The 27985-nt window shown below is 46.9% G+C and overlaps 1 protein-coding gene and 1 long non-coding RNA gene across 3 annotated transcripts; one reads left to right on the top strand and one right to left on the bottom strand.

Moving 5' to 3' along the window:
- The first annotated feature begins 69 nt into the window (after positions 1 to 69).
- Positions 70 to 27293, top strand: LOC309694930 (protein PALS1-like). 2 transcript variants are annotated; one of them, XM_082515208.1, is made up of 17 exons: positions 71 to 296; positions 11605 to 11908; positions 12418 to 12589; positions 12873 to 12973; positions 14424 to 14531; positions 16265 to 16342; positions 16461 to 16601; positions 16782 to 16943; positions 17056 to 17133; positions 17234 to 17417; positions 18018 to 18086; positions 18188 to 18259; positions 18371 to 18538; positions 18623 to 18712; positions 18997 to 19109; positions 26715 to 26825; positions 26953 to 27293. In XM_082515208.1, exons 2-17 carry the CDS (start codon positions 11729 to 11731, stop codon positions 27127 to 27129), a joined length of 2004 nt encoding a protein of 667 aa, XP_082371334.1. In that variant the 5' UTR covers positions 71 to 296; positions 11605 to 11728; the 3' UTR covers positions 27130 to 27293. The 2 variants fall into 2 exon arrangements, with proteins under 2 accessions (XP_082371335.1, XP_082371334.1); XM_082515209.1 differs by lacking the exons at positions 26715 to 26825; positions 26953 to 27293 and adding an exon at positions 22493 to 22550 and having other exon boundaries at positions 70 to 296.
- Positions 20333 to 23013, bottom strand: LOC309694942. Its single transcript, XR_014272991.1, has 4 exons — positions 22784 to 23013; positions 22647 to 22708; positions 22440 to 22546; positions 20333 to 20423 (listed from the first exon to the last, which is right to left on the bottom strand). It is a non-coding gene; the product is annotated as an uncharacterized lncRNA (long non-coding RNA).
- Positions 27294 to 27985: the final 692 nt, after the last annotated feature.

Raw genomic sequence — 27985 nt, 5'->3', positions numbered from 1 at the left:
GCGTGTCTCATTGGCTGACACCAAATTCCTTTCATAGGCGCGTCCAATCAGCGTCACCGTGTTATCTAGCTGGTGGCTCGCTGGCCCCGCCCCCTCTCTGGAGCTGGGAATGACAGTGAGGAAGAGGAGGGGAGGTCTCCGGTGGTGTCCGAGCAGCAACTTTGCCAGAGAAACGGAGAATCACCGACAGAAAGTCCGCGAAGCGAGTGGCGGATAGGGCTCAGAGCGGTGCTGTGACCCGGCAATTTCCCGGGGGATTGAGTTGTGAGACAGAGGCCGAGGTCGCGCTGAAGCAGGTGAGGCTTCCAGCGCTTTCTGTTCGCTCTCAAGTGGCTTTGTTATCAACAGGTGCCGCTAGCAGCTAGCAGCTAACGCTAGGCTCGAATAAAGTGCGTTTCTCCGAGCAGGGCGGCTCGCTGACGGGCCAAACCGACCCAGGTGTCCGAGTTTAGGCCGTGAACGGAGCCGGTCCGCCCCGGAGCCCTGTCGCTCGGGTGAGAGAAGCAGGAAAACGCAGAGAGGCTCGAGAGTGAGCTAAGGTTAGCCAGCTGTCAGTGAGACAAACTCCAGGCTGGGGGAGAGGTACCTGCATACACCGCTCAGCTTATCTTTATTTCAGTTATTCCACCTCAGCAGCGACTAAAAGCGCCATTTTTACTAAAACGCCGCCGCGTAGTCCTGCTGAAGTTAACCTGAGTGCTGGACAACCTGTCAAACTACAGGAAGCTGTATTTACAGTGAGCTTCTTATTTCCTTGTACAGAGAAATAAAGCGTTCATTTCCTGTTCCCTGCCGCTCCCCGTGACTGCCGTGGAAGGAAATGTGTTTTTGAATGGAGCGTTATCAGGTCCGAGATTACCGAGGACTCAGTGGCAGTGGGCGGCTCGGATTCAAACCTTCAGTCGGTGTGAGGGACAAGCCCAGCCCGGCCTCCTCACGCAGTCCTCTCAGCGTTTGGGGTTTCTTTATTTTTTCTCTCTTGTTTGTTTGTTTTTACCCCGCATATATGTTCCCAGTCATGTTTTGTGCGCTTTTTTTGGGCTTTATTCTTCAATTATTTGTTGTTGTTTTTTAAAACAAACAAACATGTGTGACGGGCATTCAGTAAATAGTTACTTTTTTCCTAATCTGTTTTTGAATTTCTTTGCTTTTATTTTTTGCCCCACAATTTTATTAATTCTTTTTTGGTAAATTGATTTTTTTTAAGTTTACATTTTCCTCATAAATATTTGTACATTTTAGTCATTTTTGGAGGGAATTTTTTGGGATCTTTTTGTGTTTTATTTTACATTTTTTAAAGTAACGTTTTTTGTCAATATTTGAATTTTTTCCATTTTTTATTATTTTGATATTTGAGTTTAGAAAAAGTCATACCTTTATGAAAAAACGAATTAATTCATGGTATGTGTTTCTTGTAAATTTGTAGTTCTCTGCTCTTGTTTTGGGGGATTTCTGTCCTAAATATTTGAGTTTCTTGTGAATGTGGGCGGTGTTAAGATGTGACCCCGCCCTCCCAGCAGCCTGTCGCCCTTCACTGTGAGTCGCTGCATTATTATTAGACTATTTTCAGCGTGACCTTGTGCTGGTTTGTCTCACTGCTGTGGACAGAGTCGTGGTTCTGCAGTTTCAGCAGATAAAATTTGGAGAAGTTTACCTGTTTAATGTTTACCTGCGTTTGCCTTCCAATCAGACATGTCTGTGGGCGGGGCATTGCTCCAGAGAGAGTGGTGGCTCCATCAAAGCAGAGTCGCAATATTTTAAATTTTACTTGTTCATTTATTATTTTTTAATAGCCTTTATTGGATGGAGACAGACAGGAGGCACAGTGGGGGGGGGGGTCGGACTCATACCCGGCTTCCTGGCCATGGATCACACGGTCGCCAGCTCACCCTCTGAGTAAACTGGTGCCCAGAATTCATTTATCTGATTGAATTTCTGTGAATAAAGTTACGATGCAGTTGCTGTGAATGTTGAGTCTTACAAAGAGCGTAGTTTGGATGCGAGCGCAGGTCCCACTAAAGGGCGTCACGCCCTCACGCCACCATCACAGGGTCTGTCTGGGAGATCTCAGTCAGACGAGGAGCCGCTGGAGGTCCCCCGTGCTCCTCCTGTGCCTCCTCACACTGTGGAGCGGATGCTGGTCTGGTCCCGGCGTCTACTCCTCCTGATGCTGCTGGCAGACGCAGCAGGTGTGGAGGAGCTGCATTACCTGTGCAGCATGAACGGGTTGCAGCAGGCACGAGGACACAGAACACTCCCCTTCCTTGTTGCTGCCGCTCTGATCACACCTGTGCAGGTGAGACAGAATTTGTCACCTTTCAGTGTGAGCTGTTCACAGGGCAGCCGGCTCTCGGGTGCTAGATGTTTCATCTGATGACATCAGGACTGCCTTGGAGTCCCACGGCGTGGTGAAGTGACCGCGGTCGGTGGCTGGTTGGATGTGACTCATTGCTGCATCTGCAGTTTCCTGCACATGGTCACGGTTCAGCTGCACATGCGTGTCTGGCGTGTTTGTGGAAAGTTTTCTCACCTGTAAGAGTTTCACATCAGGGCTCCAGACTCTGAGTGCTCTCCACCTTTAAGATGCAGCTCCCCTTGCTGTGTGTTCGGCTCTCAGACCTCAGACCCAAATGAAGAGATAAGATGAGTGAGGCTCTGCAGGAGAAGTGAGTTTTCTCTGAGAACTACTAGTGTTTATCTTTTTGGAGAAGGAACCATTGGACTTGTTTTGTATTTTTCTGATTTATTTTGAAGTCAAAGCTTTCCCTGAAGCTCGTCTTTGTTGTCCTTAATAAGGCTGGTGTTATCTGTGAGGGTGCTGTGGAAGTCAGGTTGGGTGCCTGTGTTTGGTTTCCTCGTCAGCGGATGTAGGTTTGCGGATGTAGGTTTGCTTCTGCAGCACAGAAAGAAAGCTGCAGGTGTTGTGCGAGCTGGATGTGGAGGGTCATTGGCTGAATTTCAGAGAGCGGTGGGAGCCTCACTTTACCATCCACGCAGAGCCCTGGTGAAGCAGTGAGGTGAGGACGGGGCTGAGGGCGTCCGGCCAAAGAGAGACAGACGTCCTCTGTTCTCAGGAATGCTCGCTCGCTCGCTTCTTCTCCGGCCTGATTGGGGGGCTCGTGCCGGGGCAGATTGGTCACTGCTGTCTGATTTGGTCCATTTGCGTCCTCAGGCAGTGGGACGTTGCTGAAGTCCAGGTGTGTATGAGGACTGAGTTTAGTCCTTTCCATGCTTATGTTTTTTTTTTTTATATTTTACAAAATTTCCTTATTTAATCTGCCAGAGAACAGCACCTTCTACTTTTACTTCACCGGACAGTCTGATTGCTTTTATTTTGAAAGATCCAGCCCTTCCTGTCTCATGCTTCCTTTCTCACAAACACGGCCTTGCTGACCAGTCTGTCCTGCTCAGGTGAGCTGGTTAGTTAGTGGTTTAGGAACCAGTTCTCCACCTGTTGCAGGTTCTGGTTCTGGTGCAGGACCTCCAGACTAGAACCAGGACTACATCACCAGCTGCAGTCCAGTGCAGAGGTGGAGGACTTCGTCCGCAGGATGAGAGCCTTAGTAGGGAAGCAGCAAAGAGACGTGACAGGAAGGGCTGGGAACTTTCAGAATAAGAGCCAGGACGTTGCTCTCCAGTCAACCGATCAGATTTTGTGAGAGAACGTGAAAGGCTGTTAGAGGCTGTGGTGTTTCTGGAGGGTGGGGGAGGAATCGGTGTCACGTTCAACATGTTTAAATCCACTTGCGTGTCCATGACTCAGATGAGACTATCTTTCAGTTTGACGGGCTTTTGTTGCTCACATAAAATAATTGAAGCTGTTTTTGTTCCGTTTCAGCGTGTCCACCCTCCACTCCCTCCTCTCTGTTTTCCTGTCTGGTACAGGCTGGTACAGCTCTGTGTGTGTGTGTGTGTGTGTGTGTGTGTGTGTGTGTGTGTGTGTGAGACAAAACTCATTCACACTCATAAAGTTCTGAGAACAGCGGGTGGAGGAAGGTGGATGGGAGGGGCTATTATCAGGATTGTTATTGATTATCTTGATCAAGTCACATGATCAGTAACATAAAACAAACTTGGATTAATCCTGTCGCTGCAGTCTGTCAGATTAAACGTTGGACTGGTTGCTTCTGGGAACAATCTCGTGTTGGTTGTGTGAGCTCGTCTTTGTCATAGTTGTGTAATTGTCTCGGTGGGACAAATGTCTCTTCAGTCTCTGAGGAAGACAAACTGCTAACACACCGATGACTTGACCTCTGTGTTTTTACAACCAACTGTGAATGATGACAGTGAAACGTGCCCAGAGGGCGGCGTGCGACAGGACGGGTGGCGTGTTGAGTTAGAACATGCCCTTTCTGATGGTTTGAGGGCAGCAATCCAGCAGGAAACGGCTTCAAGTCCTGATCAGCTTCAGGCTTTTCCAGCCAAACTGGGTTTCAAACCAAGCTCCACCCCTTTCCCCGCAAACCAAAACACTCAGCAGGAGGGCTCGTCCACTCTTCCTCACCCCCTCAGCTGATTCTCTTCAAGCACTGACTTTTTCTTTCTGCTGTAGGTCAAACACCTGCAGTCGTACCGGTCTTTAATGAAGCCATCAGTTTTACGCTCCCGGAGTCAAGTTTGCTACAGGAAACCTCACAAAGTGCGTTCTGAGTAACGGTCAAAGGCTGGTGTCAGCCTGTGGGAGAGGTGCGTGCTCACCGTGAGTGGGAGCACATGCATCCACAGACCAGGATCATCTTCATCTGCTGAATTTTGTAAATCTGTCAGGTGTCTCTGAGGCGGTTAGGCGGAAACTGTTTCTCTTTTTATTCAGTCAAACCTGTGATTTCACTGAATTAGACAACGTGAGCGCTCAGTGCAGCTCCTCGGACGTGTAGGTTTCTGAAGACTCAGGTCGGGACGCCGTGCAGTCAGAGATGGAGCCGGGCGCTTGATGGAGCGGCTCGGGGCTGCAGTGCATGTGTGAAACCCGATGAATGAGTTGGTCCGTGTGATTCATGAGTGCACAGAGCTGTTTGTGGTCCAGGAAGCTGAATCCAGCGAACTGTCTGCAAACCCTAAGCTTTGAGTATCAACTGATACTCGAGTACTTGTCTGACTGCAGCGGTCGTTAGTACTCAGGTGTGTTTACCTGGACACACAGTTGAGGACAGATTTCACATATTTAATTCTGTAAGCAGAGCCTTGCTGGTTATTGTGTTTGCACTCCTGTCACTGTAAACGTAGATGACCTCTGCGAATATTAAAGATGATGGGGGGGCTGAGAGCGGGGGTCAGGCTTTGGTTGCATATCTCAAGATTATTTTGTGTGTATGTAACAGTGTGTGCCTGTAAACGAGCACGTGCCCTCATCAGGTCGGTGTGTTTGTGCACAGCTCAGAGACGAGAGCTGAAAGTGTGGATCAATGTTTGAATCCCGGCTCTGTGTTTTTGGGACACGCTCCCTTCCCCCATCACAGGAATGCTGTTCCCAGGCTGCCTGGCATTCTTCACTGTGCATCATGGGCCGTGTGTGTCACAGTTAACATACAAACACGTTATTGTGTTACTGAGATAAGGCCTCCATCCGTCTGTTTATTTTTACCATCTCTCTCTCTCTCTTTTTTGTTTTCCATTCGTCGTTACCTCACTCGCTCTCTGCCTCCCCTGTTTCCTGACCTGAGCGCCGGCCCTCGTCCCTCCCACCTACCCGGACCACCCGGCTGCAGACAAAGCCATTGTTGTTATGGTTACGTGTATGGAGTGGGCGGCGGTCTTGGTATTGTTGCCTTTGAACTAATGACCGAGCTTCATCTGGCGCTGCTGTTAACCCGCTGCACCTGTCACTAAACCAGCTGTTTGTGTCCCGCACATCTGGCTGAATGTGCGGCAGCGAGAAGGTTCCCATTGTGACATTAAAATGCTGTGATGGTGAAACAGGTGTGTCATGTGAGTGTCCTTACTTCCTTTTTAAAGTGATCCTGCTGTGCTTCCTTAGCTCCACCCTGATGAAAAGCTGCTGAGTGTTACCTGGTTGGCGTCACGCCTTCATAAATGTATTCGGTTTCCTGTGACTTGTCAGTTAGGGCTGCCACAAACGATTATTTTGATAGTCGACTAATCAGATCATCATCCATTGGACGTAAAACGTACAGCTTATTGCACCAGCAGCATCTGCTCTTATAGAACTATCATTAGCTTACAGCTTTAAGTGTTTAAGGTGCTAACTAAAAATAAAGACAAGATGGTAGTTTATTAAATTTTAATGAAATTTGCACTAGAGCAGGGCGATATGGCCAAAAATATTTATCACGATATATATTTGAAAATTTGCGATAACGATATAATTGACGATATAATTGATGCGAGACAAAATACAACTCCACAACATTACTAGCGCAAAAAGACAACCTTCCATTTATTTTCACGTAAACAAGAAGCTGGTTTTTATGTACATTAAAGCGTTATAAAAATGTAACAGTGCAAATGCAAATTCCTTGCTGAAAGTTTAACCCAAAGGCATTTCCAGTAGAAATGGGCTGACATATCCTGAGCATAACCGTGTATAATATCCACTGAAGTTAAAAAGAGGTGCTTTGCAACATTAAACTGCAGTGTGCAGTACGCATTTTTCGGACCATAAGGTGCACGGGATTATAAGGCACATTAAGCGAAACAAAGCAGTCAGATAAATCAAACTTGATTAAACTCATTCTTCTTGCTTCCTCCACTTCTGTACCATTGATTCATTAATGTTGAATTCTCTGGCAGCTGCTCTATTCCCATGTTGTTGCAGTATATTAATGACTAACCTCGTATTGTGGATGGATCATCTCAGTTGTTCTCCTGACTGAAGTTTGGTCCGTTTACAGCATCCTGCCATGCGATTGCATTTGTCTCTAACCATGAGGAACCTTCAAGTTAACTTTTATAAGTGGGAAAAGTGTTAGTGTTCGTCCTCCAGCTTCACTGTTTATGTTATGCTAACATTGCTGTGTCGCTAGCGATCACATAGCACATCATTGTATACCAGCTAGCCCAACTTCAGTAACCCTACAAACGTCACTGCTGTTTAGTTTCCTGTCTTCATTTATGTTGGAAGTGATAGCAGAGCTGTACGTTTGATTTTTTTCAGAAATCTCTCAGTCAGAACATGCAATATCATGCTTAGGTAACTAGCGAAACTAGCGAGCTAACTTCCGCTAGCTTCCTGCTAACTTCTAACTCCGTTAAATGTAATAACTTTTGTTTTCATGGATGCCTGGAAGTTAAACTTTATAGTTACACCTGGTAAAGCAGCAATGCTGATCGTTTTATTAAAGATGAAAGAATTTAGAGAGTTTTTAACTCTCAGTGATGCTGCAGTGTTCGTTTGACCTGAAGTATACGGAGTTTAGGACCCAGATTACTCCCATCTTAGTCCGACAAATACGACAATAACGACGGCCGCTTGCATGTTCAGCAAAAAATGTGCTTTGTTGTGTATCTGACGGACAAACACCAAACCAGTTCCACATCACGGAAGTTGCACCATTTTTACAAACCAATTCTGGTTCATCTGTTTCACTCAAAAATCGGCCATGTGCGTATGAAAACAAAGGCACTGCGCATGCGCGTTTTACTCCCAGTCTATCGCGATATTTCATTTTCCTATCGTTGCTTAACATTATACCGGTATAGAGATTGACAGACCACGTGACTTTCGCGCATTGCATGCCATGAACTCGTGACAAAACAATCCAAGTACCGCATCAAACGCAAGCATTTGCAGCTAGTGATGGGATTTCCGGCTCTTTTTAGAGATCCGGCTCTTTCGGTTCGGCTCACTAAAAAGAGCCGGCTCTTTCGGCTCCGAACCGGCTCTTCGGGTTGTTTTGTTGCTTTAATTAATTTATTATTAACAATAATATAAAATTATGCACAAAAGGAATTACTAACGTAAAAACAAGTGGTTTTATTTATATATGTTTATATATAAATATATGCGGTGGCCCCTAGAGACAAAACACGTACAAACTCCAAAACACATTTCTAGCATGAACTGAACTTCCAAAGCAGAGCTACTAGATCACTTACATTACACAGGCACTCATATATATTCAAATAATTTAAAAAAAAAAAAAGTTCATTTACCTGTTACTACCACACACCAAATCCGGTCATTGGTACTTGCTGGCTTGTGTAGCCACAAGATAACAAAAGCTCAACACTGCGCCTAGCATCCTGGAGCACTTCTGTTGTGATTTGTACGTGTTTTGGAGTTTTTACGTGTTTTGGAGTTTTTACGTGTTTTGGAGTTTTTACGTGTTTTGGAGTTTGTACGTGTTTTGGAGTTTGTATGTGCTTTGTCTCTAGGGGCCACCGTAAATATACTTTTATTTATTCACTCCACATAAAATGCAATAAATAAATCATATAATACAAAAATCAACTATTCACATTTCAACTTTTAACTATTTAAATTTTCAGCTTTTTCCTTTTACAAATTTAAAGTGAAAACAACACAAAACACTGCAAACCACAACACAATTAAATATAAATTATAATATGAAAACAAAAAGAACATGCACATTCTCTGTCATATGGACCTGCATGAATAAACTTTCTGAATCCTTTATCACCTGCAACCGAAAATAGCTGTGGATGATTACTATACCTTTCTAATGTGACGTTGTTGTCCCTGGCTCTCTTTCTCTCTCTCTGGCTCTGATCCTGTGCTACTGAGTGTAACTACTGCCCCTCCCCCCTCTGCCCAGCGTAAAGCACAAGGCTGGCGTGCAGAGTGAAGCGGAAAAAAAGTGCGAGAGAGAGGGTGAGAGAAGAAAAAAAAATACAACCCACGTGACGGCTCGCGATAAGGAGCCGGCTCGCGTCGTTCACGTCAAAGAGTCGGCTCTAAGAGCCATTTCGTTCGCGAACGACCCATCACTATTTGCAGCACCGCAAAACGTTCATTCTTCGGTTCCAATAAATTCTTGCTTTTTCTTTGCCCCCCAAAAAGGTATGTACAAAACGAAGGAGAACAATGCCGGTCCGTACAAAGACAGACTTGATGAAAAGTCAAAGAAAAGATACGAGGAAAAAAATCAAACCAGTGAAAGGGTCAGACCCTTACGAGCACACAAAGGGACAAAAGACGTCAGCGTGCTGCCCAACTTTCACCACGCTCATATTTATAATTATACGCTTCTTGGAGTGAGTGCATACACTCATGAAGTTTAGTAACTTCAGGTCACTGCAACAAGCCCAGGTACAGTTTACCGACGGATGGGTGCAGGACCTTGAAATGCACCGTGTAGAAAGAAAGACCATCGTACCTATCATAAGTTTACCAGTCTCACAAATCGTCGTCATAAATACACATTCGCTAACAGTTTATTAATAGGACCTTTTGAGCTCAACGGTAATTAATTAGTAGTGGAAATAATTTCTGGTACCCATCACAGAAATGTAGCAGTGACAATAATATTGTATGCTGTAATCGTACTGGGCAATTAGTGATACAAAACAACTGTTTTATCCTGTGAATAAAAGTATATGTTTTTGTCAATGTACCATGGTAATAACAGAGGCGAAACACAATATTGTGTCAGGATAATTCACTATTTATGCACAATAAACAAAGGAGCATAGCGCGACAATTTCTGTTCAGCGCCAGACTTGCTTGTAACCTATATCACCAATTATGTTAAGAAAAATGACGCATTAACTACTACAGCAGACTGACCTGTGTGGAAATGCTTGGAGCAGACTAACCTGTGAGCTGGAGTGTTCTGGGACGTTATATTTTGTCTTTGAATGGCTGCAATCCAGGCCACTCTTTGTTACTTCGGAAACATGGCTCGAACAATTTCTCTTCAACGACGTAATCCGATAACAACCGATCTCTTTACCCGTCGGCTTCCCATGGCTGTCATGCGACCGGCTATTGCAGTTAATAATACAACAGCTTCTTACCATTTTTTGTGTTTCTTTTTATCGCTGTATAACTGATTTCAATTGAAAGCCTACGTGCGCTAGTACCTCTTGCCACGAGTTCCCAGAATTCTTTGCGGTTTTACCCCTGAGTGACGTCACATTTTCAATCTCTATTACCGTGAACGGTATAATATGGCCCAGCCCTAATTTGCAGATTGTTTCGGTGAAGTTTAATAAACTCCTTGCTAAAATATAACAGGACACCGGAGTAAATTCTGGAGCATCTCACACTTCTGATAATCAGCTGTCTGCTTGACGTTTATTCAGCTGTGTAAAAACTATAACTTTAATCTCAGCCAAACCGATTTACTCAGGAACAAATAAAACACTTTAAAAAAAAAAAAAAGCCAAACAATAACATTTTTAAGTTATCTAAGTGACTTATATATGTTTAACCTGAGTAGCGAAAGACGCCGGTGGGTTTGAAGCCGGGAGTCCGGTGTTCTCACGGCTCTGGTGAGCCTTGCCCCCGGCTAGCTATCGAGCTAGTGGGTAACAAACGTCTCCGAAAACGCTTTTGCAAATATGTGGTGTCTTGATAAACTGAGCAGATATTTGAGGTTTACACAGCTACATTCCCTGAAAATATGTTAAACGTTTATTTTATGACCCAGAAAGAATAATAAGAGTAATATTAAAACTAACTAGCTGCTGCCATTGTTGGAAACTGAGCTGGGCTGCGCTATGAATTCGGGGTTTAACGGCAGCTGGCATCCTTGTACATGCAGTGCTGCCGTCTTCTGTCTCAGTCCGTTATTACACTCTTAAATCCTACTACTTATTCCAGCGTCTTTTGGGATCTTACAAAGCTTCAAACGACATCAGTTAAATCAGTCATCGACGATTTTAATAGTCAACGTAATCGTGACTAGTCGACTAATTGTGGCAGCCCTACTGTCAGCAGATGTAGGGCTGTGCGATATGACAAAAATGCCATATCCCAATATAAGACATTTATCGTTCTGACAACGATATAAATCACAAAAATGTAACATTTTCTGTAAATTCTGTGAATCTCGGGCAGCTCGACTTGCGTTTAGTTTTTCCAGCTGTGCGTCTTTTACCTGGATTTGAGTGTTTTAACCGATGCATGAAACGATACATTTTTAGACATAAGTTGTAACGGCCGCCGTTGTCTTTCAAAGTTTGAGTCCAAGGTTGATTATTTTATTTTATTATTTTTTTTAGCACATCAGGGTTTTTTTTTTTTGCTTCTCCTCCGTAAACTCTCTGCATGCTCTTTCACGTGATTCAGTTTATTTTGAAAAGTCTCAACGGGATCTTGAGCTTTATTGTGAAAGGTTTACGTGGAAAACAAAATAAGCGGACTGCGGAGCCACGTGATAGTTTTACCGTCATTGTTGCTAACGACAACATGTAAAAACAGGCGCTTGTCCGTCCGTAGTGTAGTTATATTAAATATAAGCGAAAGAGAGAACTTTAATAAAGCCGCTACCATCAAAACCATGAAAAAATATTGCTGTAAAGTTTATTTTCTGACTCCATGAAACAAACGATAGTGTAATAGGAAACGATAGACGTTTTTATATCCGATATATATCGTTATATCGAACAGCCCTAAGCAGACTCATCTGCCTCATCTGCTCCTTCAACCCAGGTGACCTTGTGTGTCTGCTTCCTGCACAGGTGACGGTGTCATGGCTGCCTTCTTCACCGACTTACCCTCCTAAACATCTCAGGAACATAACCATCGTAGAAACTGCCCGTCTGAGGAATCGAATCAAACGCACACAGTACAAGACGTGCGTGCATGCGAGGGATGACGACCTCCCATCTGAATGGCCATGTTGCTGGAGAGGGAGGAGGAGATGAAGAGGCGAGGGGAGGACAGCAGCACCGAGAAATGGCCGTGGACTGTCCGGGAGACCTGGGCAGCCGAACGCTGCCTCTGCGACGCTCCGCTCAGCTGGAGAGGATACGACAGCATCAGGTACGACACAGAGACACCTGCGTGGGTGGGGCCTTTATCGACAGGTGTTCCGTTTGGGGCTGTGCATGTTTCACTGTGACAGGTTTTGTGTAACGACAGTGGGATGAAAGCACGCCTGAGCGAACCCTCGGAGGCTCAGGTTAGTTCCTGCAAACACATCTCTGATAATTTAGTGCAGGAAACTTCACTAAGTGCATTGTGGGTAAACTTTCAGGCTGATTTGAGCGTGTGGGGGAGGTGTTGGCTCAGAATGAGCTGCAGCCAACACGAGGTTTAGTTTCCTCGAGTGGGCGTGGGATTGCTCCGGCTGATTTTTCAGTCCTGAGCATCGTCAGGTTTTACCTGATGTGGGTTTCATTTACATAACACACTCACGTGGGCTTTTAGCACAGAGCCAATCACAGCTCAGCGTGCACAGGTCGGTGCAGAGGACGCCATGTGTGCTCTGATGCATGAGGAATATGGAGGGCCTCCTGTGTAACTTCCTCTGCTCTGTGTTTGTGTGTCAGGAGGACCTTCGGCGTCGTAGAGAAGAGGAGGGTCGGCAGCTGGATCTGAACGCCTCACTCAGACTCAGGAACCTCTCCCAGAATCCCTACAGCGGGATCGACAACCCCACATTCCTGCAAGACACACCGCAGCTGCCAGCGCTCAGCAGCCAGCACACACACGCGCTGCTGGGTAACACACACACACAGCCGTTATTACTGTGCAGATCTGAGGGGTCAAAGGGTGAGGAGGTGGAAGTTAAAGAGATGCTGACAGCGTTGAAAAAGGAGGAAAGTGAACAAGAATGTCAGACGCCAGTCAGGGAGGGAATTCCTCAGGGAGGGAGTGAAGCACCCGACTTAATTAAGAGTTTGTTTGTTGGGCGGCAGCGCTGACACACACAGGAGGACACACTGTTCGTCTGAGGTCAGCTATGTGTGTGCTTGCTTTGAACACGTGTGCTCTGTCTCTGCAGAGTTGGAGGAGCTGCTGCTGTCGCTGAAGCAGGTCCGGGGCAGCCTGTCGGACCAGCAGAGTCACAATGACATCGAGTTGGTCCTCGCTCTGCTGAACAAGGTAATATTAGCGAGCGAGGCCTCGGCCCGCTGTGTAATTGTGGCTTCTTTGTGAGACTCTGTGGTCAAAGACTCGTCACTGCTGTCTGAGCTGCAGCTTTGTGGTCCCGGACACTTCGAGGCGGGGCTCTCTCCTGACCCAGGGCAACTTTTAGCTGCTGGGTCCGGTCCTGATGCGCGGTGAGAGACCCTCGGGCTGGTGGTGACTCTGCAGACGCTCTCACATGGTGCAGGTGTGCACTGACTGTGTTTGTGTGCTTTTCTGAGCAGCAAACAAACACAGACCTGGCAAACCGCACGTTTCAGTGCACGAAACCGGAAGAAGGAAAAGGCTCGCCGTCGCAGCGTCAGCCTCGGGTTGCACTGGCGTTTGAAAGCTGTCACTCAGCAGGGTGACACCTGCAGTGTGATTGGTTTCTAACAGAGCTTTAATCCAAAATCATCCTTCAGTGGGCCTGTAAAGTGGTCATCGTGACGCCGTCTGCCTGCCGCTCTGTTGCACTTAAAGCTGCAGAAACATGGAGACGTGAGGTTTTTAAAATCCGCTCAGAGCGTTAATCTTTGTCACAAAGCCGTGTGGAGTCATGTGGCTGTTGTCAGCCAGTCAGATGCATGAAAGAGCGCATTCCTGCGATGCTTTGGAGTCAAAGTCGACCCTCCTGAGTCGTGCTTCAGAGCCTCGCTGCTGCCTGAAGCCATTCGCCCACATAGAGACGTCTGAGTGGTTTTTGCTCTGCTGAAGGTTTGTTTTATTTCTGCCACACGGATTAGTGCAGGACTTCCTGTGAGCTCATTAAAATAAACTGTACTGATCATTTGAGGAAACTCGCGCTCTGATTGGACTCATATTTCCTCACAGTCATGAGCTGAACCGAGGGTTTGTTTTCACAGCGTCACTCTGCAGCTACGCAGCAGTTTGAGCTGCGTTTAATGAGCAGAGCCACGCTGTCTCTGCTTCACAGGTTTTTATCTGAATCATTCTTTTCTCTTCTGGTGACATAAACTGACTTCCAGCATGAAGCAGACCTGATGCAGAGCAGCCTGTAGCTTTACTGTAGCGTCTGTTGTTACCTGTGCAAAATGTCTCACCTGTAGCTCAGGCGATAAACGAGCGTCTCTTTAAAAAGTGCTGATGTGTGGTGATGCAGCATTAATCTCATTATTATGATAAAGTTCATGTGGAAATCGACTGTTGCGAGCTCTGAGGATACCGAGGTCTTCCTCCAGAAGCTCGGCCATCTTTATGCTGACTCTGAGCGACTCGCCGTCCACCTGAGTGACCTGTCGGTGGGTTAACAGTCAGAGGTCAGCACTTCAGTCATAAAACTGGAGCTTTTGCTGAGTGTGAACTCTGTTTGTGAGGATTTAAATCAGCTTTTGACTCAGCGCAGCGTCGAGTGGGAATAAATGACAGCTCGGAGTCGCTGACGTCTTTGTTTTTCTCTCTGCAGTCGGACTTCCAGTCGGCGCTGAGGATCCACAATGCCGTGGCCAGCAGCATGCACCGACCGTCTCCGCCGTACCCCAACACGCAGCAGGCGCTTCCACTCGCCATGGAGGTAACACACCTGCGGTAATGGAGCAGAAAGTTTAGCTTCATCAGTCTGGATGTGAGCTAAACACTTAAAGCTGGTCTTTAATAGTCGATCCTTTGTTATTTCTCACCTCTTTGTGCTGCAGATCAAACTGAGTTAGTGGTTGTCTGTCCAAAGCTGCTGTGAAGGGGCAGCACAGCGGGGACACGTTCACTGTAGTATGTTTGTAGAGCTGCAGTAGGTCACACACTGTTTCCTGCAGGACCATTTTCAATTCACCAACATCGTTCATGATCTTTCTTTTCCTTTGCAGTCACACAGGTGATTGGTCAAAGCAACACCTGATCGATTCACTGCAGGTGAATCGATCAGGTGTTGCTTTGACCAAACTAACACAAACTCAGCTGAAACAACCCAGTTTAACCAAACTCAGCTAATCCAAACCTACAAAAATGTTGTATGTCGGACTCGTCCAGCTGCTCCACGATGTTCTGCCTGATGTCTGTGTCTCATCCACATTTGTCCTGGGATCAAACTTGTGTGGTTCCCTTTCCCACTGAGCCCGCAGTCTTCCTGAGGGGCGGGGTCTGGTTCATCACACCGTCGGTCACTCGGGAGTTTTCTTGCGTGCTGCGAAAGCGAGGCTAAGCTCGGTGCTGGGGTTTGCGCTCCTCGGGCCTCGTTTCAGAGGCAACTCATTAAAAGCAGCACACCATCCATGTTGGCGTCTCCGCCCCCGCCCTGCGTTTGGCTTCCAGAATCAAAGAGAAAAGAAGAGCTGGCGTGCACGCTGTCCTCACAAACATGCTGTTTCTTCATCAGGAACGAAGCAGAAACGTGCTGCAGCAGTGCAGGAGGACGGTTTCAGTGCAGCACACCGCTGTTCACGTCAGAGATCTGCCTTTGATCTTTAATACAACAGAAATATGAGCGTGAGAACCGATCTGTTAAAGTCCTTACTCACTGCTCGTGCACTTACCCAAAGTTTCCTCCTCTTCTTCTTCTGTTCTTCCTCACATCACCCCAACGCTGATCAATCAGCTCTGTGTGTGTACTTACTGTACACACACAGAGCAGACGTGTAACAGCACCACAGCAAGGCCTCTATGAAGGAAAACACGGGTGTGTTTTTGTCTGTCCGTCCATTTTCTTATGGCTGGGTCGCGGGGGCAGCAGCCCAGACCTCCCTCTCCCCAGCCACCTCCTCCAGCTTGTCCTGGAGAACACCAAGGCGTTCCCAGGCCAGCCCAGTAATGTAATCTCTCCAGCGCGTCATGTCCCTGCCCCGGGGCCACCATCCGGTGGGACATGCCCGGAACACCTCATCCAGGAGGCATCCTTGTCAGACGCCTGAACCACCTCAGCTGGCTCCTTTCAATGTGGAGCAGCAGCGGCTCTACTCTGAGCCCCTCCCGGATGGCCAAACTTCTCACCCTATCTCTAAGGGAGAGGCCTGCCACCCTTCGGAGGAAGCTCATTTTTGCCGCCTGTATCCACGATCTCGTCCTTTGGGGCACACCCACAGCTGGTGACCATAGGTGAGGGTAGGGACGTAGATCCACCAGTAAATTTAGAGCTTTTACACTCCGCTCTCTCTTCACCACGACGGACCGGTGCAGCGCCCGCATCCCTGCAGCCGCAGCACCAATATGTCTGTTTTTGTCATTAAACACGACCAAAGTTTCTAATAATGTAAAAAATACGGTTGGACATGTGACAGGAAGTGATCAGAGCGGGGGTGTCTGCTGCTGTTTCAGGTCAGGAACCTCCTGCAGGCGTGTCACAATAAAGAAGGCCTGGAGCTGCACAGCCTGCTCTCAGACACACATCTGCAGGTACACACACACCTACACTCGTTTCCATGTCCCCACAAAGATGTCTAAACATTTACAGTCACACACAGATTTCTCAGTGTGTGTGTGTGTGTGTGTGTGTGTGTGTGTGTGCGCGCAGTCGTTGCTTCTGACCCATGACAGCATAGCAGAGATGGAGATGCAGCTGGAGCCGCTGCCCGCCGAGGGCGAGATGCTGACGCAGTGGGGAGGAGAGACCGTGAAGATTGTTCGCATCGAGAAGGCCCGAGACATCCCTCTGGTACACACACACACACACACACACACACACACACACACACACACACGTTTGACCCATTTTAATTACATGTGAAATCTGAGGGCTGGGAAACAGTCGAGCTCTGTTCAAAGCGACAACAACATCTTGGTGTTTGATGCCAGGACTCCGTGGCTGTGATGAAATGCATGGTTTGCTCTGCAGGGGGCGACGGTGCGGAATGAAATGGACAGCGTGGTGATCAGTCGGATCGTTCGCGGCGGCGCCGCTGAACGAAGCGGGCTTCTGTCTGAAGGAGACGAAATCCTGGAGATTAACGGCATCGAGATCCGAGGCAAAGACGTCAACCAGGTGTTTGACATCCTGGTGAGTGTTTCACGTACGAGCGCAGGTTGGACTCCGGCTGAGCGTCGTCTGTGAGCTCAGGCGCTTTCACGTCAGTGGTTGGAGATGATTTTGTGTCTTTGTGTCTAAACAGGCCGACATGCACGGCCTCCTGACCTTCGTGCTGATTCCCAGCAATCAGAGCAAACCTCCTCCCGTCAAAGAGAGTGTGGTGAGTGCTGCGATATGAGAGGAACGCCTCGTTCCCGACGCGCTGAAGTGATGAGGGTGGAAGCCTTCCTCTGACCCCATGACTCTGCTCCGCTCCTCAGGTCCACGTGAAGGCTCATTTCGACTACGACCCCTCGGACGACCCCTACGTGCCGTGCAGAGAGCTCGGCTTGTCCTTCCAGAAGGGAGATATCCTGCACATCATCAGCCAGTCCGACCCCAACTGGTGGCAGGCGTACCGGGACGGAGACGAGGATAACCAGCCGCTCGCTGGCCTGGTTCCAGGTACGGCGGTCTGACGGCCGGAGGTTTTTTATCTTAAGGGTTTGAAGAATGCTGCACGGTGTGAGCGCGCTCAGAGCGTTTGATTTGGATAACAGAAAGCAGATTAGCAGCAACCTTTGACCTCCGTGACCTCTGTGATCACGTGACCGTTGGGACGGTTACTCGTGGCTTCCCTGTGCTGACTCCACACCAAACAGGAAGTGACATTTCACCTCGTGTGCAGTGCCACCTTCTTACCCCCCTCAGTCCTAAGGTCCAGCTGCCCTCAGAGGGCGTCAGTAAGCTCCGCCTTTGTTTCCAGTTGCCCGTGGCATCAGCAGAATTCCAGCTGACGTGCTTTTCCAGTTGTTCCTGGATGATCCCGGCCAGATGATGTCAGATCCTGGGGTCTCCCCCATTTGAGCGTGCTCAGAACTCCTGCAAAGGGAGAAATGCTGCGCGAGTGTGGGCTCACCTCTGTTTGTTTTTATACGTTGGACTGAAACGGTTCCTCGTGTTTGGCATGATCGTGTTTTCCCTGAGGTCAGCTGTTCAACATTTGGAGGAAAACTAGGTTTGTTCTGGTGTCAGCTGAGCAGCTCTCTGCTTCTGTCTCCACAGGGAAGAGTTTCCAGCAGCAGAGAGAAGCCATGAAGCAAACCATAGAAGAAGACGAGCCCGAGAAGTCCGGTCGGTCCCTGCTTCGCCCACGTTATGACCTCATTGCTGTAAAAACCCGTGTGGGGTTAGAGGTCATGTGACTCGTGCACTGAAGTGGTGTCTGTTTGCAGGGAAGCTCTGGTGTGGGAAGAAGAACAAGAGGAAGAGGAAGAAGCTGCTGTACAACCCTCACAGGAACGACGGTGCGTCAGTCTGTCCCTAAACTCTGACAGGCAGCGAGGAGGCGGAGCCTCAGCTCCTGCTCTACCCTCACTCAAACTACAGATGTCTCTTTTTCTTGTCTTTTGCTCCAGATCTTGATAATGAAGAAATTCTCACCTATGAGGAGATGGCGCTGTACCACCAGCCGGCCAATAGGAAGCGGCCGATTGCTTTGATTGGTCCGAGCGGCTGTGGGCAGGAACAGCTCAGGCAGCGGCTGCTCAACAGTGAACCAGAGCGCTTCGCTGGAGCTGTGCCTCGTAAGGATGTGTGTGTGTGTGTGTGTGTGTGTGTGTGCGTGTGCGCGCACGTAAACTAACTGTGTGTGTGTGTGTGTGTCGTAGACACGACGCGGAGCCGTCGCGAGGGCGAGCAGAGCGGTCGGGACTATCACTTTGTTTCTCGGCAGACCTTCGAGGCTGAGCTGGCGGCTGGTGAGACGTTTAAATCTGAGAATATTCGTGATGACGTCATACAAATGTGCTCGATTTAAAGTTAGAAGTGTTTAAACGTCCTGAAGTGCAGCTGCATCAGAGGAGAGCAGGGTGACGAGCGTGTCCCAAACATGCTGAGGCAGAAATATGGCGCTCTGATGTAATACCAGTTTGTACCACAAGGTGGCGTCAGTGCTTTATTTAAACTGCAGCCTGTGAGGCTCTGGGTGTCTGGAGGTCTTTAACCTCCTGTTGGTGTGAAATGAGTTGTTTTTGTGTTTCAGGGAAGCTGATCGAGTCCGGAGAGTTCGAGAAGAATCTGTACGGGACGAGTACGGACTCGGTGAGACAGGTCATCAACACCGGGAAAATCTGCGTGCTGTGTCTGCACACACAGGTGTGTATGTGAGCGCGCACACAGACATGTTTCTGCTGTATTGAACCGTCCTGCAGGGTGTAAACTGTAAGCAGAGCTGTATGCTTTGTGTTTGCTGTCAGACGATCAGACTGGATTAATGTGGCAGGAGGCGGGGTCAGTGTGAGCGCGTTCATTGGAGGAAACGCTGATATGTGGCTAATACTCCTTAATTAAAAAATTAACTCCTTAGTTAATACTCCACATTTCATCTGCACAGTTGAGGATGTTTTATCGCTCTTTGTTTGTGAGGTTTCAGGCTGTGATGGTAGATGAGGCAGGTGTGGGACTGACGCGAGTAAACTGAGTTTAATCAGAAATGTTCTTGTAACAGAGACACATGGAGCAGGTTTGAAGCTTTCTCAGAAAAACATTTATTTATCATTTTAGTTTGAACAGAGTTTAAATCATTTTTGAAAAGAAATTTTAAGGACATAAAGAAAGTTTGTCTTCAGGGACGATGTTGGTTTGTTTGAACTCCTCTAACCTCTAGCTGCTGCTTCCCCCTACGCTCTCCACCTCTGTTCCTGCTGACGCTCCTGCTGCTGCTGCTCCTGTACTTGCTTCTCTTCCTGCTGCTCCTGCCTCCACCTGCATGTTTTCCAGCTTCTCTACTGTTTCCACTGCTGATGCTGCTCTCACTCTGACTCCTGTATATCTCTCTCTTCCTGCTACTGCCCCCTCCTCTGCTTCCACTGAAGCTCCTGCTTCTTTCCCTGCTGATGCTCTCTCTCAGCGTTGTTATCAATACAAAACTCTGAAACTCTGTGATTTACAGAGCAGCTGTGACACACTAACTCAGAATTGCTCGGTCCATCACAGCGAAATATGTAGTGGAGACCACCCATCGAATCAGAAAGCTCAGTCAGTGACGTTTCTAAAACATCTCTGGTTACAATGGAACCATCGTTTGGATGGCTGAAAACTTTTGTAAACACAAAGGCCCCATCATGCCATCTGTCAACCTGATTTTTAATCATGTTAAGGATGTTGAATTTTTTGTTACTGTCTGTGCACTTGCTACATGGGGAGAGGTAAGAGTAGATGAGGAGGAAGTCGTTCTTTCCCTGTTTCTTTAGTTTGTCCAAGCTTTCCAGAACTGCGCGTTCTGCATGTACAGGTCCTGTGGGAACAGCTAAAACCAGCCTGCTGCTAGCATATACCTCACCCCCTTTAACTGAGTCTTCCATGTGCTTATCAAAGTGGTCTTCACGAAGGACTTCACTGATAAGGGTGTTTGGGTCCTGCTGATCTGGGATGGTTGCAGCCAGACAGAATTGACCTGTTAGTCTGTACCTGTTAGAAAAAGAAACAAAGCTCGCTGGTCATTTCACACTGCATCTGTGTGTTCCAGTTCACGTTTGTCCTTTGTTGTGTCAGTAAGCAAAAATCTGGAAGGAATGTATTTCAGTAGGAAGTGTATTTGTGTTGTGCTGACGTAGGTGAAGCACTGCTAAAACTAAGAAAGCAGAGCTTAAAAGGAAGAGGCAACCCAAATTCACAAGCACAAACTCAGGGACATGAACAGAGCACTGGGGGAAGGACACAGGACAAAAACCTAAGAACTGGAAACCCTGAAAATGAAACCTACATACGAATACAGACAACCATGAAGAAATCAAACACTCAAATCAGATAATAATAATGACCAGTGTTGGGAAGGTTACTTTTAAAATGTATTCCATTACAGAATACAGAATACATGCCCCAAAATGTATTCTGTAACGTATTCCGTTACGTTACTCAATGAGAGTAACGTATTCTGAATACTTTGGATTACTTAATATATTATCATGCTTTTTACAACAACGTGAATGTACTATTGCTGTGTGATTTATTACTATTACTGAAGGTCCGCGGCTCCGAACCGTAGTAAAGGGACCTCTGACTAATACGGCGGGGTCCCTGTCGGCTCGTAGCCGAAAAATAGCTCTACTTTGTTGTGTGGGTCAACTTTTCTTGCAAAAGACAGTCGAGTCTTAATAGCTTACTTACAACTGGGCTCGTCAGGCACTCTTCTTGGCTGAAGTGGTTATTATTATATTTACATGCTTCCAGCTCCCGTTTTTCCTCGATGACAACTCGTACCTTTCCACTCCCCTTTTTCTCCCTCCTTGCGCTCACAGACACATAACGTGTATGGCAGTCCATTCTCCCTGCAGCACGGACTACACTGCCCATGATGCTACATTCTTTAGAGCTATGCTTGTAGCATTCTGCCTGTTAGCTTAGCACAACAACAACAACGAAAAGGCGCTCTCTCACCCAGGAAACACACAGTCGCAGAGAGAGAGAGAGAGCGTCGCCCTGTAACCATGGCAACCGTAACGCTGCCGCCTGGAACAACAGAACGTAGCTGTCAAACAAAACCCAAACAGTCCTGACCCGCGACAATATGAAACAGGAAAGTACCGCAGTGTAATCCATTTATTTCAACAAAGTAACTGTATTCTGAATACCACCTTTTTAAACGGTAACTGTAACGGAATACAGTTACTCATACTTTGTATTTTAAATACGTAACGGCGGTACATGTATTCCGTTACTCCCCAACACTGATAACAACCATAATGATAAACACAAAACACTGGGCCACCGACCCAGCACCATGACACTATGAGCTTTTTACTAAACCTCGCCCAGCAGGTTTTAATGAAAGTACAATTTTTAATTAATACATTCAAATGACTGCATTTCAAAATAAGAACAATGTGTGAAGACTGCAGCATGCATAGCTTCAGCTTCTGCTTCTCATGTGCTCCACCACCCTCCAACCTGCACATGTGGACGTTTTTCATTCATCTACATGAACACATGCGTGTGCAGAAACGCCAATCATAGGTCAGAGGTCGTACCTATTTCATAATCTGCTCTGAGACTGTGATGTGTAGAAGTGCTCGATGTAGTCACCGATTTTCATCTGCAGTTCTTATTTATCGAACAATACCATGAAGATAAACGTGGAAGCACACGAGCACAAAAAGTAGAATAATAGCAAAACTTTAGTGTTTTAAAAAACAATAATAAAAATGTACAAACACAAATGTACAATATAAAATACTTCACTCAAAATTTTGTTTTCTTCTATTTTTTTATAATATTAGTTTTTGTTGTTCTTTATTACTATTAATCACTGATATCAGTGTGAGCCCCTGAAAAGCCTCATCAGCTGATATCCAGCTTATTTAATGTTGTGCCCCAGAAGAAATTTGTCATCTGAGGTCAGTGGTTTTATGCACAGTCCCTCACAAATAAGCAATGAAAAGACAAAACAGGAAATTACTGATGAATGACATAATAAAGTTCACTTACTCTGTCCTTATGGCTTTTATAATACGAGTTAACCAGTTCACATCCACAGCCAGACTGGTTCCAGCTGACAGTAGCACAGCCAGCATGAAGCACGGCAGCACCTTCATCTGCGTCGTTTCAAACAACACGTTTATGATGAGTTTTAATGCAGTAAACAGTTAACCATTACAGTAAACTGTTAAGTCAAAACTCCTAAAAATATCTTACCTTTAAAAAGTCTTTTAAAAATCTCAAACGTTCTCACCTTCACTGCTTTGTTTGTCCTGAAACTGCAACAGAAGAAAGAAACCAGTGAAATGCAGGAAACTGAACTGGGACTAAACTGAACCAAGAGCTTCACATACCTGCTCAGGTGGAAGGTCTGTGACCTTCAGTTAGCTGTAAGGAGTGGTTCTATCTGCAGTCGTTCAGGAGGTTTTTATACGAGCAGAGGGGCACAGCAGCCTAAAAATGAGGAAGACCGAAACGAGAAGAAGAGCACAGATCTTATCAGAGCATCATCACATCCTCACCACCTGTGGCCACAGTCAGCAAATATGATGAACTCTGTGAGTGCGACAGCTTTTTACAAGCTTCAGCCACAATCAGACGTTAGCGTTTGTTTCAGATGTAACGCTCAGAACAAACGTGTGTTTTAAACCTTGCTAGATTCCACAGATGTGCACAGATGTGATCATGTGACCTGCTCTGTGCTCTGAGCTTTACTGCTTTACCCAAATGCTTCTTACTGTATGAGCCATCATGGCTGCTTTCCAGCCTGCAGCAACATGAAGCTGGAATGAAGAGCATCAGTTCAGATCGGACTGATCTCTGCACACCTGACATGATGTAAACTGCACACCTGCACAGGTCACACTGGTGTTGTTACAGCTCAGCACACAGTGACCTCTGCTAAAGTTTTCTCCACGCTGAGGGACAGAATCAGACTCACCTGATGAGCGGGAGTCGAAGCGTCTCACCTGTGGATCGTCGTTTGGTGACTGAGGCTCGAGGGTTTTATAACGGGCGCGCTGATGCATCTCAGCGGCTCCTCTGTCCAAAAACCATGTAACATGTAAATGTTTCTGAGTTACATTAACATTATCTCCTCTTCATGGAAATGAAAACAAACGGTCTCCAACGGTTCTCGGGAGGACTTTACAGGTGTTAAAGAGGAAGCTAAACACGAGGAACTCTGAACTTCTGAAAATGAGAGACTATTAATGTGGCACTGTTGCTAAAACCTTGGAATCATTCACGTCTTTGATTTTAAAATCCTCTGAGTGTGTACTGAGGCAGAACGAGGTGGATGTGCCCAGGTTCAGTTTTATGCTTTCCACAATCCTTTGACAGAGGACTGCGTCATGTTTTCTTTCAGCTTGTATATGAAGGTCAAAGTTCGAAGCAGTGTTTTCAGAAAGTAGTCTATCCCAAAGATCTGCGCATCCAAACACAAGGACGATTCTGTGATAGCCTGGATGGAGCTGAGCCCTGAGAACATTGACAATGTAATAAATTAGCACAAAGTGCATCAGTTTACCTGACGTCCTGTGAATGCACCGTTGGACCTCACCATGCAGCTCAGAGTTGAGCTTCTGTGCTTCCATGATGAAGATCATTCTGCTTATCTGGGTTCCAATCACAGTGACAACAGTAACCATCGAAGCCCAGACCTGCCTCACCCGCCCACCTCCTCCAGCTCGTCCTGGGGTCACAGAGTCGTCCCCGGGCTGCTGTTAGATACAAGCTGTGTCCCAAAACGTCGGCTTCATCCTCCTGAGGACCCGGCCTTCGCGGTCTACGTGGGCCGGGTCCTTCGAAGACTGAGAAGGCCGGAAGTGCGACGCTGTGAAATTGGATGGTCGAGCCTTCTGATTAGCGTCACCTCTGTCTCGGTGGAGTCTGCTCCTTGCTGTCTAAAATATAACAGGACACTGGAGTAAACTCTCGACCGTCTCACACTTCTGATAATCAGCTGTCTACTTGACATTTATTCAGCTGTGTAAAAACTATAACTTTAATCTCAGCCAAACAGATTTACTCAGGAACAAATAAAACACTTAAAAAAAAAGCCAAACAATAACATTTTTAAGTTGTCTAAGTGACTTACAGTGGGGCAAAAAAGTATTTAGTCAGCCACCGATTGTGCAAGTTCCCCCACCTAAAATGATGACAGAGGTCAGTAATTTGCACCAGAGGTACACTTCAACTATGAGAGACAGAATGTGAAAAAAAATCCATAAATCCACATGGTAGGATTTGTAAAGAATTTATTCATAAATCAGGGTGGAAAATAAGTATTTGGTCACCTCAAACAAGGAAAATCTCTGGCTCTCACAGACCTGTAACGTCCTCTGTAAGAAGCTTTTCTGTCCCCCACTCGTTACCTGTATGAATGGCACCTGTTTGAACTCATCATCTGTATAAAAGACACCTGTCCACAGCCTCAAACAGTCAGACTCCAAACTCCGCCATGGCCAAGACCAAAGAGCTTTCGAAGGACACCAGGAAAAGTATTGTAGACCTGCACCAGACTGGGAAGAGTGAATCTACAATAGGCAAGCAGCTTGGTGTGAAAAAATCAACTGTGGGAGCAATCATCAGAAAATGGAAGACATACAAGACCACTGATAATCTCCCTCGATCTGGGGCTCCACACAAGATCTCATCCCGTGGGGTCAAAATGATCATGAGAACGGTGAGCAAAGATCCCAGAACCACACGGGGGGACCTGGTGAATGACCTGCAGAGAGCTGGGACCAAAGTAACAAAGGTCACCATCAGTAACACACTACAACGGCAGGGAATCAAATCCCGCAGTGCCAGACGTGTCCCGCTGCTGAAGCCAGTGCATGTCCAGGCCCGTCTGAAGTTTGCCAGAGAGCACATGGATGATACAGCAGAGGATTGGGAGAATGTCATGTGGTCAGATGAAACCAAAGTAGAACTTTTTGGTATAAACTCAACTCGTCGTGTTTGGAGGAAGAAGAATACTGAGTTGCATCCCAAGAACACCATACCTACTGTGAAGCATGGGGGTGGAAACATCATGCTATGGGGCTGTTTTTCTGCCAAGGGGACAGGACGACTGATCCGTGTTAAGGACAGAATGAATGGGGCCATGTATCGTGAGATTTTGAGCCAAAACCTCCTTCCATCAGTGAGAACTTTGAAGATGAAACGAGGCTGGGTCTTCCAACATGACAATGATCCAAAACACACCGCCCGGGCAACAAAGGAGTGGCTCCGTAAGAAGCATTTGAAAGTCCTGGAGTGGCCTAGCCAGTCTCCAGACCTCAACCCCATAGAAAATCTGTGGCGGGAGTTGAAAGTCCGTGTTGCTCGGCGACAGCCCCAAAACATCACTGCTCTCGAGAAGATCTGCATGGAGGAATGGGCCAAAATACCAGCTACTGTGTGTGCAAACCTGGTAAAGACCTATAGTAAACGTTTGACCTCTGTTATTGCCAACAAAGGTTATGTTACAAAGTATTGAGTTGTATTTTTGTTATTGACCAAATACTTATTTTCCACCCTGATTTACGAATAAATTCTTTACAAATCCTACCATGTGGATTCATGGATTTTTTTTTCACATTCTGTCTCTCACAGTTGAAGTGTACCTCTGGTGCAAATTACTGACCTCTGTCATCATTTTAGGTGGGGGAACTTGCACAATCGGTGGCTGACTAAATACTTTTTGGCCCACTGTACTTCCTCTCCTCCACCTGGGTCAGCAGCTTGTCCCTGACCTGGAGTGGCCACTCCACCCTTTCCTGCTGAGGACAGTGGGCTGAGACTCGGAGGTGCTGATCCCCTCCTGATGCAGCCAACAGGACCACGTCTGCTTTGAAGGCTCAGCAGCAGCTCCAGCACTCAGAGGACAGGGGTTACGTTTCTGACTCTGCTGATTGAGATAAAGGCACAGACACAGGGAGAGTGTCAGACAGCTGCCTCGGAGGCTCTCCATGCAAATAACAGCTCATCATCATGTCCACTGATGATCCACGTTACACAAGCTGCACTCATCACAAACGGACCTCATTTGCACTGCGGTGCAGGTGATCCTGATAAACAGACACTGAAGTATGAATGTGAGCTGTTCAGATGCTGCAGGTCCTCAGAGCAGCTCAGCTTTGAGCCAGCGAGCTAATGGGAGCTCTGTGGAGGTGACCGGGTACACCTGCAGGAAGCCATGGTGTTCATACCTGGGAACACCTGTGCTGGAGAGCTTTCTCCACTGTTTGCTTGTTTATACATGACATAGAGTGTGTGTCTGTCTGTGTGTGTTTCCAGGCTCTGAAGGTGCTGAGGAGTTCAGACTTGAAGCCTTACATAATCTTCATAGCTCCGCCCTCCCAGGAACGACTTCGAGCTTTATTGGCTAAAGAAAACAAGAACCCCAAGGTGCTCGTCCGTTTACGTTTGCCCATCAGCTGTGTTTATGCATGTGTGTCTCAGTACTGACGTACACGTGTGTGTGTGTGTGTGTGTGTGTGTGTGTGTGTGTGTGTGTGTGTGTGTGTGTGTGTAGCCCGAGGAGCTGCGTGACATCATCGAGAAGGCGCGTGAGATGGAGCAGGGCTGCGGTCACCTGTTCGACTCCATCATCGTGAACACGGATCAGGACAAAGCTTTCACCGAGCTGCTGAGACTCATCAACAAGCTGGACACGGAGCCGCAGTGGGTGCCCTGCTCCTGGCTGCGCTGAACGAACACACACGCACACACACACACACGAACACACACACACACACTGAGCTAGGGGGTGGCGTCAGGACAGAAATCATCTGAGATTTTGAATCAAACTGGATCATAACTGTTCGTGTTTGTTATTAAGGGCAGAACGAGGCCTGCTGAGCAACAATAAAATCATAATCGACTAACGAGACGGAGTAACGTCACAACGAGCTCAAATTATTTCTGTTATCTTAGTGGGAACATGAACAATCTGGTCTCTGACCAATAAAAATGAGTCTCGGCATTAAGCTCCTCCTCCTCCCCGCAGCACCTCAGTGTCCCAGCAGGGGGCGGGCCTCACAGCCTGTAGTGTCGCTGCCGCTCGATTGGTTCACATTTCGGCGTGTTTCTGTCCTCGCTCGTGGTCACGTGCAGACGGAGTTGTTCACTCACATTTTTGGAGATGCAGAGCTCTGTGCCCCGCCCCACTGAGGCATTCTGGGATACCTGAGGGCGAGCAGGCTTGGAACAGTGAGTTTAAAATCCTTTTTTTTTTTTTTCCACGACACAAACGTAAACTTTTGACCTTTTGACCTTCTGCTCACTTTGTTGTCGTTTTTAAACGTTTTGCTGGAATATTTATTGTGAAAATCGACACTGATGTCGCTGCATTAAAAACTTTATCTTGGAAAGATTCTGAACGTCTTTCCAGCTTTATTCTGAAAGTCTCAGATGTTTGTTTCCTGTCGCTGACTCTGAATCAGTTTTTGAACACACTCTGACGTCAGACTGTTTCGGGATGTCGTGTTTTTCTTGGAGTCGTGTTCGTGTTGGACCTCGCCGCCATTGGCACCGCCTCGTCATCATTTCGTTTGTTTTTAATGTTT

The sequence above is a fragment of the Aulonocara stuartgranti genome (assembly GCF_965226115.1).
Source record: "Aulonocara stuartgranti genome assembly, chromosome: 19".
Classification (NCBI taxonomy): Eukaryota; Metazoa; Chordata; class Actinopteri; order Cichliformes; family Cichlidae; genus Aulonocara; species Aulonocara stuartgranti.
Note: the sequence above shows the minus strand (reverse complement) of the source record. Positions and strands in the feature narration are given on the sequence as shown.

What these genes read in the sequence shown, in the direction of transcription:
- LOC309694930 (XM_082515208.1), top strand. Translation starts at nt 11,729, where the DNA reads ATGCGAGGGATGACGACCTCCCATCTGAATGGCCATGTTGCTGGAGAG. An exon ending in GCACACACACGCGCTGCTGG is followed by an intron (nt 12,590 to 12,872) that starts GTAACACACACA and finishes CTGTCTCTGCAG; the next exon opens with AGTTGGAGGAGCTGCTGCTG. An exon ending in CGCTTCCACTCGCCATGGAG is followed by an intron (nt 14,532 to 16,264) that starts GTAACACACCTG and finishes CTGCTGTTTCAG; the next exon opens with GTCAGGAACCTCCTGCAGGC.